Source organism: Hemiscyllium ocellatum, chromosome 10 (genome assembly GCF_020745735.1).
Source record: "Hemiscyllium ocellatum isolate sHemOce1 chromosome 10, sHemOce1.pat.X.cur, whole genome shotgun sequence".
NCBI lineage: Eukaryota > Metazoa > Chordata > Chondrichthyes > Orectolobiformes > Hemiscylliidae > Hemiscyllium > Hemiscyllium ocellatum.
The window spans coordinates 70,032,783-70,046,519 of NC_083410.1; the positions used below are offsets into that span (position 1 = coordinate 70,032,783).

Here is a 13,737-nt window from a genome sequence, read left to right on the forward strand (position 1 = left end):
GACATGACCTCCCCTTAGTAAAACCCCATGCTGACTGTTCTTGATTAAGCCATATATGTATAAGTACATATTTACTCTGTCCCTCAGATTGGCTATCAAAGTTTATCCGAACCCTGAGATTGGAGTGACTGGCCTGTAGTTTCCTGGTTTAATTCCTTGCTCCCTTCTTGAATAATGGTACTCTCCTGTGTTTGGAAAGAAAATGAAAATTGTTGCTAGCATCCCTACTATTTCCTTTCTTGCCTCACTCAAAAGCCTGGGAGACATTTCATCCACTCCTGGAGGTCTATCCATTTTTAAGCTTGCCAGACATTTCAGAACATCCCCTTTGTCTGTACTATATTTTTAAACTATATCACAGAGCTGTTCCCTTATTTCTAAGCCCACATCATCCCTCACAGTGGCGAACACTGACACAAAGTATTAGTTATTTAGAACCCTACCTTATATCCACTATCTCCAGACGCAAATTACCACTATGATCCTGTTTGCCAAGCTGGGAATTTGTGTTGCAGACGTTTTGTCCCCTGTCTAGGTGACATTCTCAGTGCTTGGGAACCTTCTGTGAAGTGCTTCTGTGATCTTTCCTCCGGCATTTGTGGTGGTTTGAATCTGCCGCTTCCGGTTGTCAATTCCAGCTGTCCGTTGCAGTGGTCGGTACATTGGGTCGATATGCTTATTGATTGAATCTGTGGATGAGTGCCATGCCTCTAGGAATCCCCTGGCTGTTCTCTGTTTGGCTTGTCCTATAATAGTAGTGTTGTCCCAGTCGAATTCATGTTGCTCGTCATCTGCGTGTGTGGCTACTAGGGATAGCTGGTCGTGTCATTTCGTGGCTAGTTGGTGTTCATAGAAACGGATCGTTAGCTGTCTTCCTGTTTGACCTATGTAGTGTTTTGTGCAGTCCTTGCATGGGATTTTGTACACTACATTGGTTTTGCTCGTGCTGGGTATCGGGTCCTTCGTTCTGGTGAGTTGTTGTCTGAGTGGCTGTTTGTTTGTGTGCTGTTATGAGTCCTAGTGGTCGCAGTAGTCTGGCTGTCAGTTTGGAAATGCTCTTGATGTATAGTAGTGTGGCTAGTCCTTTGGGTGGCAGCATGTCCTCGTTCCGTTGTCTTTCCCTTAGGCATCTGTTGATGAAATTGCGCGGGTATCCATTTTTGGCAAATACCTTGTATAGGTGTTCTTCTTCCTCTTTTTGCAGTTCTGGTGTACTGCAGTGTGTTGTGGCCCTTTTGAATAGTGTCTTGATGCAACTTCTTTTGTGTGGGTTGGGATGGTTGCTTTCGTAGTTCAGGGCTAGGTCTGTGTGTGTGGCTTTCCTGTATACCTTTGTGGTGAATTCTCCGTTAGGTGTTCTCTGTACCATCACATCTAGGAATGGGAGTTGGTTGTCCTTTTCTTCCTCTCTCGTGAATCAGATTCCTGTGAGTGTGGTGTTGATGATCCGGTGTGTGTTCTCTATTTCTGTGTTTTTAAAGATTACCAATGATGTGGTGTCATCCACATATCTGACCCAGAGTTTGGGTTGAATTTGCAGTAAGACTGTTTGTATCTTTGAATCTTTGCATTACCGCTTCTGCTATGAGTCCTGAGATGGGTGAGCCCATGGGTGTGCCGTTGATTTGTTCATATATTTGGTTGTTGAAAGTAAAGTGTGTTGTGAGGCACAGGTTCAGTAGTTTGAGTATGCCGTCTTTGTTGATAGGTTCAACGTCCTGTTGTCTGTTCTGTATGTCCAGCAAGTTGGCTATTGTTTCTCTGGCTAGGGTTTTGTCGATAGTGTCATTACACCGAATGAGACCATGGTTTCTTCCCTGTCTATGTGTACATTTCTGATGATGTCCAAGAATTCCTGTGTTGATTGTATAGAGTACCTGGATCTGCTGATCAAGTGTTTTAGTTTCTGCTGTAGTTCTTTATCCACAGATTCAATCAATAAGCACATCGACCTGGACCCAATATACCGACTATTGCAACGGACAGCTGGAACCAACAACCGGAAGCGGCAGATTCAAACCACTACAAATGCCGGAGGAAAGATCACAGAAGTGCTTCACTAGAGGCTCCCAAGCACTGAGGATGTCACCTAGACAGGGGATGAAACGTCTGCAACACAAATCCCCAGCTCGGCAAACAGAGCCACAACAACGAGCACCCGTGCTACAAATCTTCTCATAAACTTTGCATCACTGTGATCCTTAAAAGGCCCTATTCCTTCCTTGGTTATCTTTTTGTCCTTAATGTACCTGTAACATAAATTGGGATCTTTCTTGATCTTATCAGCCATTATACTTCCATGTCTCCTTTTGCTCTGCTAATTTGCTTTCTAAGTCAATTTTCATGAGTTTCAAGAAATTGCTGCATTTGCACTTTTGAAGCAAAATTTAAACTTGCCACAGAAAGTCAGGACTGGCTTTTAATGTTGTGGGAGCTTTTTAAGGATAAGAATTAGACTCTTTCTGGATCCTCCTGATTGAAACAAATAAATAAACTTTCAGACCTATCTTAAATTTAAGAATTCTTTCTTTTTCTTTGTTTCACATCTCTCAATTCTTCTCCCTACTTTTTTTCAGCATGTACTACTTTCTTAAACATTGCTCCTTATTTTTCAATTAAGGAAATAAATTGTTTCTCTGGCATTCATGAAAATCTTCAGTATCTTGTTAATCTCCATTGTGAAGTTGTCAGATGTAAATTCCAGGAATTCTCAAGGCATAAACTTGTGTTGAAGAGTGAGGAAAAATTATCCTATTTTAGAGGACCCACTTCAGCAAATTCTGGCCTATTAGAAGTTAGGAAGTAGTGTGTTGTTACTTGAATGGAGAAATAAATTTCTGTCATTTTAAAAAAAATATTGCTGACAAGAATGAAACCTTTAATAACAGAAGCTTTGAAAATTGCCTTTTTAACTGGCAGTATTTATTTGTGTTTGTAAACACTTTTAAAATATATTAACTCCTTTTCAATGTGTGATTTTTGAGTATTTGTAAGTATAATTTATAATGAAGTATGAAGACTAAAAGGTTTTGAGACAGTTATGCTGCTACTTTTATGTCAGCCTTGGCAGAAAGGTGGAAATGCAATGCAAAGTCAAAACTTGCTCATTTTGTTTGCCCATTGTAAAGCTGTCTAGCTTTCACTTCTATTATCATGGTATGGAGAGATATTAAAGGAAATCTCAGACATGTGTTGGTTTTAGACATTGCGGTTAATCCCTTACAACCTCCTTGGCTACACAGTGGGAGGTTATTGTGCTGAGTGAAATAGTGTCTAGCAATAGAAGATAATCACTTTGTCTGCTTTTGTAACCCTCTAGTTGAATTGTTTCCCTCTGCTGGTTATCTCATTACATTGCTAACCTTATGCCCCATTGGCTTCCCATGACTCACACTCACAACTAAACAGAGCCTTTTTGTAAAAATGAGTTTTGTTTACGCAGGATATATCTCAGGAAGGCTATGGAGCTCGCACTGTGCCGCCATTGACACCTAGCAAGCCCAACCATGAAGATTTGAACTTGTTACAGCAGGAAAGACCATCAAGTTTGCCTGTAAGTGACTCATGATGTCTTTTGTAATACAATTGAAGTTCACCATTTACAGCTGCTGCTAAAAATTTGAAATTCTTTAGATCATAGCATGTTCAGCATGGAAGGAGTCTATTTGTTTCACCACACCTATGTCAGTATTTGAAAGAGTTTTACAATTAGCCCCACTCCCCTGATTCTTCACCATAACCTTACAAATTTTCCTCTTTCATATGTTTGCATCCAACTCCCCATTGAATTTGCCATTGACTCTATCAACAGTATTCTTCTAGGCAGTGCATTTTCAGATGATCAGGTCACAAGCAATCAGGCCAGACATACTATCTTCCTGTGACTACAACACAAGTGGGAGAAAATGTGAAAAATGTCCTTGTGAAAGCAAATATATCTTCCTTAGTAAATGTTTATCCTTGTCTGTAGCTCTTTTGCCAAATTATTACAAATCTATGTAGTCTTTTTATGGACCCTTCTACTACTCGAAACCGTGTAGTCAAAGAGAAACAACACTCGAGAAGCTGGACACCATCCAGGACAAAGCAACATGCTTGATTGGGACCACATCCACTGACCCCACTACCGATGTTCAGTAGCAGCAATGTGTACCACCTACAAGATGTACTGCCGAAATTCATCAAAGATTGTCAGACAGTACCTTCCAAACCCATAACCACTTCAACCTAGAAGGACAAGGGCAACATGGACTGTACATGGGAACACCACTACCATCACATTCTCCTCCAAACCATACACCATCCTGACTTGGAAATATGTTGTCATTCCTTGACTGTTGCTGGATCAATATCCTCCTTAATGGCATTGTGGACTGCAGCTCACTTCCACCTTCTCAAGGGCAACTAGGAATGGGCAATAGTTGTTGGTCAGCCAGTGACCCCCACATCCCACAAAAAAATGAACAAATGAAAAATGAATCAAAAACTCTGAAAAATGTAAACCTTTACTTTAAAGCTATACTTGTTCCTCTGCTTTGAGGAGAACTGTGTTTTTATCTTCAGATGGGCATCACGGGAAGGCTGTTATTTATTGTCTATCCTTAATTCAGAAGGAAAAAGCAGGAAAACTTGGAAAGAAAGAAATTAATTGTATTGATCTTTGATTTTGAAGTATAACTTGCAAGTCAGACTACTCTGCTTGAATGGATAGTTTCAGGATTTTGACGCAGTGAAACAACAGGAGTATTGTTCAAAGTTAGAATGATATATGACTTGGAAGAGTTCTTGCACGTTATCATGTTCCCATGTAGAATTATAGAATCCTGACCGTGTGTAAGCAGGCCATTCAGCCTATCGAATCAACACCAATCCTCTAAAGAGCATTCCACCCAGACCCTGTCCCTGTAACCCTGCATTTACCATGGCTAATCCACCGAGCCTGCACAACGGGCAGTTTAGCATGGCCAAACTACCTAATTTCCTCATCTTTGGACTGTGGGAGGATGCTGGAGCACCCACAGGAAACCCATGCAGATGTGGAAAGAATGTCTGTGTGAATTTTGCACAGTCTCCCAAGGGTGGCGCTGTGAGACAGCAGTACTAACCACTGAGCCACCGTGCTGCCACTGTGTCCACTCTGCTGATCTCTGTGTATAACAGAAGTTGTGGGTTTGCAATGTGCTGTTGACAAAAGTTTGAGTTATTGCTGTGCCTTGAACAGCTGGTATATTGCAGTCCCTGTGTGCTGTTATTAGAGGGAGTGAACATTTAAATTGATGGAAGGATTGCTGATCAAGCAGGTTCCCTTCATGGCATCAAACCTCTAGTGTGTTTTTGGAGCTGCATTCAACTAGGCAAACAAGAAGTATTCATCACATTCTTGATTTGTACCTGGGAAATGGTGCACAGGGTTTGGGGAGTTCAAGGTTGAGATATTTTCTGCAAACATTTCCAGCCCCGGACCTGCTCTTGTAGCCACAGTAATTAGGTCTGGATTAGAGTGGTGCTGGATAATCACAGCAGGTCGGGCAACATCCCGGGAGCAGGAAAATCAACGTTTCGGCCAAAAGCCCTTCATCAGGAATCAGTAATTAGGTGGCTGTTCAAGTTCAGTTTCTGAACACTGGTGGCTTGCTAATATTTGTGATTTCAGAAATGGTTATGCTGTTGAATGTCAAGATCAAATAGTAAGCTACTATTTTGTTGAAAGAAGTCAGTTTTTGATATGGATATGGCATGCATGTTGCTTGCCACATAGCAGTCCAAGCCTGAATGTTTTCCACATCTTGCATGTTGAACCATAACTGCCTGTTTGCCTGTTGAATTATGAATAATAGTTGGCATGTGTGCAGTCATAAGTGAACACTGAGAGTCACAGAAGTTTACAGCATGGAATAAGGTTCTTTGGACCATTGAGTCTGTGCCTGTCAAATGCAATTATCTAACAATCTGAATCCTATCTTTCCACACTTGGCTCCTAACCTTGTTATACCATGGCACACAAGTGCACACCAAAAACTATTTAACTGTTGTGAGGGTTCTGCCTCTACTACCCTTGCAGGCAGAGAGTTCCAGATTCCCACCACTATCTGCATGAAAAAAGAATTTCCTTTCAACTCCAGCCCCTTACCTTGAATCTATGCTCACGGTTATCGATTCCTCAACTATGGAGAATGGTTCTTTTCTGTCTACCCTATTTATGTTGGTCATAATTTTATGCATCTCCTCAGTCTCTTTTGCTCCAAAGAAAACAATTCAATCTCTTTTCATAATTGAAACTCTAGCCCGGGCTACATCCTGTAAATCTCCTCTGCATCCTCTGTCACACAATCACATTCCTCCAATATGTGAATTCCAGAATTTGCTCTCAGAACTCTACCTGTGGCCTAGCCGATGTTTTATACAGTTCCAGCAAAACCTTTGTACTGTTAAACTTTATACCTCAGCTAGTAAAAGGAAGGTATCCCTCTGCCGTATTAACCACTTTATCTAGTTGTACTGCTACCTTAATGGGTCAGTGGGCATGAACACAGATCCCTCTGATCTTTGGTGTTTCCCAAGGTCCTTCCATTTATTGTGTCTTCCCCTACACTTGGGGAGAACGAACAAGGCATCACCTCAGCTTATCCAGATTGAATTCTGTTTGCCGCTGATCCACTTCTGACCTTATGGTGAAGCAGTTAACAATGTTGTGGCAGTGTGTCTTTGGTCTGAATTTATGAGCTGCTCAACAGCAGCAACCATTTTCCTTTGTGGTAGGAATGACTACAGCCTTTGAAGGACAATTCAGTTTGCTCTTCCAAGTTGGGGCAGGGCAGATACAATTGACACACCGATTTGAGCTGTTAAATTGGTTCTGATCATCTTCCATTTACTGTGACATAATGGAGGAGTTGTCAGTGTGAAGATAAGTTTTATCTCTGGAAGGGCTGTGAACTGTCCATTTCTGTCTTTACTGCCATGACAGATGGAGCTATGAGAAGTAAGTTTATAGCCAGATGATCCGGTAGGTTTTTTCCTTTGTTGATTCTCTCACTACTTTTTGCAGGTGAGGCCTTTAGATCTCGGCCAGTTCAGTCAAGTAGTGGTGATACCAACCATTCTTTGTGATGGACTTTGAAGTTCTCCAACCATTGTGCATTCTGTGCTTTTACTATTCTCAGTGCTTCATCCAAGTTCTGTTTAACATGGAGGAGCTCTTATTCATCAGCTGAGGCACTGCAGTATAATTAATCCGATTTCCTTGCTCGTGTTTGGCCACATGTGGAAGGCATGTTATGAGTTACCAGGGCTAGTCCATCCTGACTCTGTGGCATCTGTGTTGGATCCCTCTGAGGTGGCCTGGATATGTCCAGGGATAGTGGTGGAGAAGTCTGCAGCATTGGCTGTGAGGTAGGACTTAACTAGAATGACTGACTGTGTTAATTTCTGTAAGACAGCACTCTCAGTTTTGACACAAGATGCCAAATATTTACAAGGAGGACTGCAACATTGAGGACTCATGCATGGTTTTAAAAAATCTGGGTGTCATTTATAACCATAGTGACTTTCTTTGCTTTTATAAACTGAGAGGGTTGCTGCAGCTTGAGATGCTGTCAGTCCCGAAATGGAAAGGCAGGTGACACTTCTTTGAGTACAACAGATACTACCGCTGGGTCTCTAACATTGAAAACTGACCTACTGTCTTTAATTGGATAATAAGAAATATGTTTTAAAATCCTGTTTGAATACTATTCCTTAAATGCTCTGAAGTTAAGACCCAACTATGAACTTGCCATCTGGATCCTAACCCCAAATTACAATCCATGTTTTGGTTTGATAGAAGGGATACTTTATGATCTACTTGATTGTTTGGAAGGGTATGTTTCCGATCTATTCAGGAATTGATCTACAATTGAGTCTTTCTAGATTAGTTGAATTAAGGTTTTGACATTAGAAAGAAAGCAATGTACATGAAAATTAAACAAGAAATATTTAAATTCCTAGTTTAAAATGTTTGCCATTATTTTGTGAGGTTGATTGATAATTGCCCTGTACAGATAGATGAAGGCAAGTTGGTGAGCTTAGTGGCAGGTACTAATGGTGCAAGTTGTTAAGCTTTCCTCCAGTAAGGAATTTGGGACCATTATGATACTGTAATTGCTTCTACCATAGCTCTTGTCATATTTGCCACATACTGCTAAAGATTTTTGTTTACAAAATATTATCAATTTTCAAAATTAAAAGTACCATTTGATCTGCTATCAATCACTAGTTGAAAAAGAGAATGTTTTGAAAATGCTTTTTGTAAATGTTCTGAATTTTTCTCCTGAAAATTTAATTTTCATTTGCTGTAACTTTGAGATTCAGCCCTTATGATAGACTCTCCAAACAGCAGAAATATGTTTTTCCATTCTGTTCACTTTAATATTGTGAAACGTTTTGATCCAATCTCACTTCACCTTCTACATTTTAGGGATTACAACCCTAGGCTGAATAATTTGTCCTCCCAATTTCATGCCTGTGTTGATGTGTCATGCTTGTACATTTTCTGTTACACTGTCTCTCAAATTGAAGTTCACAAAACTTCAGATACCTTCCAAACAGGCTTGAAAGCATGGTTGCTGCCCCTTTATATTCTAGTCTTCTAGATATCAAGGCCAGCAATCCATCAACATTTTAGATTATTCTGGTGCATGACATTTTTATGATCAGTATATTTACATTCCATCATTAAAGTGGCTAATAAAGACAGTGAATAATTGAGACTGCAGCACAGATCTGTGAGGGACACCAGTAGTCACATTCTGCTGATTAAAATGCCTACTATAACTGCTCTCTGACTCCTGCAGCTCAGCCAGTTTCCACGGCAGGTCAACAATTTGTATTCTCACCTAATTGCTTCAGCTTTAGCTAAGAGGTTTATGGTTGACTTGAAGTTAACATGAATAGCATCCATAGACATTACGTTACTACTACAGAAAAAAATGATCACCTTATCGAGCATGACCTATCTTTCTAAATCCATTTTCATTCTTTTTGACTGGCTGAAAATTTTCAAAGTGTTCATTCACCCTATCATTAATTTTTGACTAACAATTTCCAGCAGTAGAGGATGGTTTAAATGATTTGGAATTCCCTGCATTTCCCCTCCTACCATTCATGAACAGCACGGTGACACAAGTAATTTTCTAACCTAAAGAAAAATATTTTACAACTGCTGTCATCAAACCTGTGCATTTCTGATATCTCTTTTACTAATAGATTAGGGAAGGGGCAGAAAATGAATACATTTTGCTGTTGCTCATAGCAGATTGTTTAGTCTCAGTAGCAGATATATAGTGGCACAATATTTCATTCAGCTGTGAAATAAAGTCATAGAACCCTTTAGTTAGAAGTAGCATCCAAAATGCACTTTGTAATCTGAGGATTTAGTTTGTTTTAAACATTTAGAATAAACATATACAATTAATTTTATTCCAAAGGTACTTGGTCCGTATGTTTAAAATGGAATGTCTGCAAAATTTGTGCACGTGTCCATGAATGTTCTGTATCATTCTGCGCATAACAAACTGTACGAAAAGAATATTGCAGTTTTTGAAACGATACAGAATAGACAAATTAGAATGATGGAGGGATTGGATCATAAGGATCAATTATAGAAATTAGTCATCTTCATTAGTCCAGCCTGTCGCTGGCTATATGCTTATATTATGGGTTTGTGTTGCATAGATTACAGGATGCATATAAAAGAATGCATATATATTTATCATGATGATTAACAAGAGGCAGCATCATGAGGAATTGTTTTTATTGTTTATGCAGTGAGTAGTGATGTAAACTGTGCTTTGTTAATTCTGTCTTTTAAAAAAAATCAAGTATTCCTGAGGCTGAAGTGTTTGAAGAATTCCTAGTATTGGTTTTTAGTGAACCAGTTATTTCTATGGCTAGAATACTTATAGTTTGGTGAGAGGTGTGATTGAAAAGCCAAACTAATATAAGCTGTAGGGTTTCATTGTGCTCTCTTGTTGTGGCACTAAATGAAAATACAGCACAAAAGTCTACTATAATGCTACTTTATACAGCATGATAGCATTTATATGATGGCTGTATCCAGAAATTGTATGCTGTGAACAATCTTTCTTTAAATGGGTTAAATTGGTTATTGTGGCATGGTTGACTTCCTGCTTCTAGCTGGGCAAGGACAAATCAGCTAGGATCTGAGTTAACAGGTCTGTTAAGAAATGGGGTTTTTGAGAAATGGGTTCATACATTGAATCAATTAGTGATCCTTTGCTATTCACATGCATGTAAGTGAGCTGCAAGGGATTTGCTCAATCTGGCAGAGCAGCTCGGAGGAGAACACACACTGTCTGATCTCTTCGTGAGCTGCAATTCTAACTCCCCAAACTACTCTGTTGCCAACCTTTCCACCTAGTGGGCTAATCTTTTTAATTTCTCCTCTTCCAACTCCATCTTCTTAGTACTGGCAAAAGTGGATTGAAAGCAGATATTTAATGGTAAATTAGTGCCAGAACATTGTGAGGCATTCAAAGAGATGGAAGTTTTAGCACGACCATGTTTTCTTTAAGAGTGGATTTCCGAATCGGGACTTGCCTCAGTGTCACAGAACATGCAGAGTATGAAAAGATTTTTAGAAGGCAGAGCAGGTAACGGCTGTCTGGTGGTGTTTTTTTAAGTCGCGGGTATAGTCCAGTTTTTGTTTTTTAACGGCTAAAATTTAAAGTTTTTTTTAAGCGCCTAGCGGACCCGGAAGCTGGTGTCGCGCTAGCTTACCTGGGAAGGTTTATTTTCTTATATAAGCGCGCAGGCGAGGAACCCGAGGCACTACAGGGGTAGAGCCTCCCACCCGCCCTCCTCTAACCTAATAATAAGATCCGTTGTGGTAAGCAGGTAAGTGCTGCATTTTGCTTGTTTGTTTCTTTAGATCTAGTTTTTTCAAAGTTTACCTTTTAGAGGGATGGCAGCGAAGGCAGTGCAATGTTCCTCTTGCAACATGTATGAGGTGAGGGAAGCCATTAGCATCCCTGCTGATTACACTTGCAAGAAGTGCATCCATCTCCAGCTCCTCCAAGACTGTGTTAGGGAACTGGAACTGGAGTTGGATGAACTGCGGATCATTCGGGAGGCAGAGGTGGTCATAGATCGGAGCTTTAGGGAAGTAGTTACTCCGAAAGTTATAGACAGATGGGTGACAGTGAGGGGGAGTGGGAGGAAGCAGCCAGTGCAGGGACCCCCTGCAGTCATTCCCCTCAAGAACAAGTATACCGTTTTGGATACTTGTGGGGGGGATGACTTACCAGGGGTAAGCAACGAGGTTCAGGCCTGTGGCACGGAGCCTGTCCCCGTTGCTCAGAAGGGAAGGGTGGAGAAAGGTAGAGCGATAGTTTTTGGGGACTCAATAGTGAGGGGCACAGATAGGCGGTTTTGCGGGGGCGATAGAGACTCACGATTGGTATGTTGCCTCCCAGATGCAAGGGTACGTGATGTCTCTGATCGTGTTTGCCGGGCCCTTAAGGGGGAGGGGGAGCAGCCCCAGATCGTGGTCCACGTTGGCACCAACGACATAGGTAGGAAGAGGGGTGAGGTTGCTAGTCAGGCTTTCAGGGAGCTAGGTTGGAAGCTCAGAGCTAGAATGAACAGAGTTGTTGTCTCTGGTTTGTTACCCGTGCCACGTGATAGAGAGTCGAGGAATAGGGAGAGAGAGCAGTTAAATGCGTGGCTACAGGGATGGTGCAGGAGGGAGGGATTCTGGTTTCTGGACAACTGGGGTTCTTTCTGGGGAAGGTGGGACCTCTATAAACAGAATGGTCTACACCTGAACCTGAGGGGCACCAGCATCCTTGGGGGGAGGTTTGCTAGTGCTCTTTGGGAGGGTTTAAACTAACTCTGCAGGGTCATGGGAACCTGGACTGTAGCTTTGGGGTACAGGACCTTAAGTGTAGGGAGGTTAGGAACAAGGCATCGATCTCGAAGGAGGGAGCCTGTAAACAGGAAGGTGGCTTGAAGTGTGTATACTTCAATGCCAGAAGTATAAGAAATAAGGTAGGTGAACTTGCAGCGTGGGTTGGTACCTGGGACTTCGATGTTGTGGCCATTACAGAGACGTGGGTAGAACAGGGACAGGAATGGCTGTTGCAGGTTCCTGGGTTTAAATGTTTTAACAGGGTCAGAGATGGGGGTAAAAGAGGGGGAGGTGCGGCATTGCTTGTCAAGGCTAGTATTACAGCGGTGGAAAGGACGATGGAGGAAGACTTGCCATCTGAGGTAGTTTGGGCTGAGGTTAGAAATAGGAAAGGTGAGGTCACCCTGTTAGGAGTTTTCTACAGGCCTCCTAATAGTCCGAGAGAAGTAGAGGAAAGTATTGCGAGGATGATTCCGGAGAAGAGTGAAAGTAGCAGGGTGGTTGTTATGGGGGACTTTAACTTCCCAGATATTGACTGGGAAAGCTATAACTCGAGTTCATTAGATGGGTCGGTGTTTGTCTAATGTGTGCAGGAGGGTTTCCTGACACAATATGTAGACAGGCCAACAAGCGGTGAGGCTATACTGGATTTGGTTCTAGGTAATGAACCAGGCCAGGTGTTAGACTTGGAGGTAGGTGAGCACTTCGGGGACAGTGACCACAACTCGGGTGACTTTTACTCTAGTGATGGAGAGGGATAAGTGTGCACTGCAGGGCAAGAGTTATAGCTGGGGGCAGGGAAATTATGATGCGGTGAGGCATGACTTAGGATGCGTGGATTGGAAAAATAGGCTTCAAGGGAAGAACACAAATGATATGTGGAGATTGTTCAAGGAGCAGCTATTGGGTGTCCTTGATAAGTATATACCAGTCAGGCAGGGAGTTAAGGGTCTTGTGAGGAACCGTGGTTTAATAAGGAATTGGAATCCCTTGTGAAAGGGAAGAGGGCGGCCTATGTAAAGATGAGGCGTGAAGGTTCAGTTGGGGCAATTGAGAGTTATAAGGTAGCCAGGAAGTATCTAAAGAGAGAGCTAAGAGCAGCGAGAAGGGGACATGAAAAATCCTTAGTTGGTAGGATTAGGGAAAACCCAAAGGCTTTCTATAGGTATGTCAGGAATAAAAGGATGACTAGGGTAGGTATCGGTCCAGTCAAGGATAGTAGTGGGAAGTTGTGCGTGGAGGCGGAGGAGATTGGAGAGACACTAAATCAATACTTTTTGTCAGTATTCACTCAGGAACAGGACACTGTTGCTGATGTGAATATTGAGTCACAAGTGAATAGAATGGATGACCTTGAGGTATGTAGGGAAGAGGTCTGGGGAATACTGGAAAGGATGAAAATAGATAAGTCCCCTTGGCCTGATGGCATTTATCCTAGGATCCTCTGGGAAGCTAGGGAGGAGATATCGGAGCCATTGGCCTTGATTTTTATGTCGTCATTGTCTACGGGAATAGTGCCAGAAGACTGGAGCATAGCGAATGTGGTCCCCTTGTTCAAGAAGGGGAGTAGGGATAGTCCGAGTAACTATAGGCCAGTGAGTCTCACTTCTGTTGTGGGCAAAGTCTTAGAGAGAATTGTAAGGGATAGGATTTATGAACATCTGGATAGGAATAATGTGATCAAGGATAGTCAGCATGGTTTTGTGAAGGGCAGGTCGTGCCTCCCAAACCTTATTGAGTTCTTTGAGAAGGTGACCAAGGAAGTGGACGAGGGTAAAGCAGTAGATGTGGTGTATATGGATTTTAGCAAGGCGTTCGATAAGGTACCCCAT

At 41.8% G+C, this 13,737-nt stretch overlaps 1 protein-coding gene across 12 annotated transcripts in view; it reads left to right on the forward strand.

The window, feature by feature from the left end:
- Positions 1–13,737, forward strand: part of arid1b (AT-rich interactive domain 1B) — a 609,086-nt gene that overhangs the window by 236,219 nt on the left and 359,130 nt on the right. For all 12 annotated transcript variants that reach the window (XM_060831573.1, XM_060831574.1, XM_060831575.1 and 9 more), the window contains exon 4: positions 3,443–3,553. In XM_060831573.1, coding sequence (XP_060687556.1) covers positions 3,443–3,553 — 111 coding nt within the window. The remainder of the gene's footprint in view (positions 1–3,442; positions 3,554–13,737) is intronic.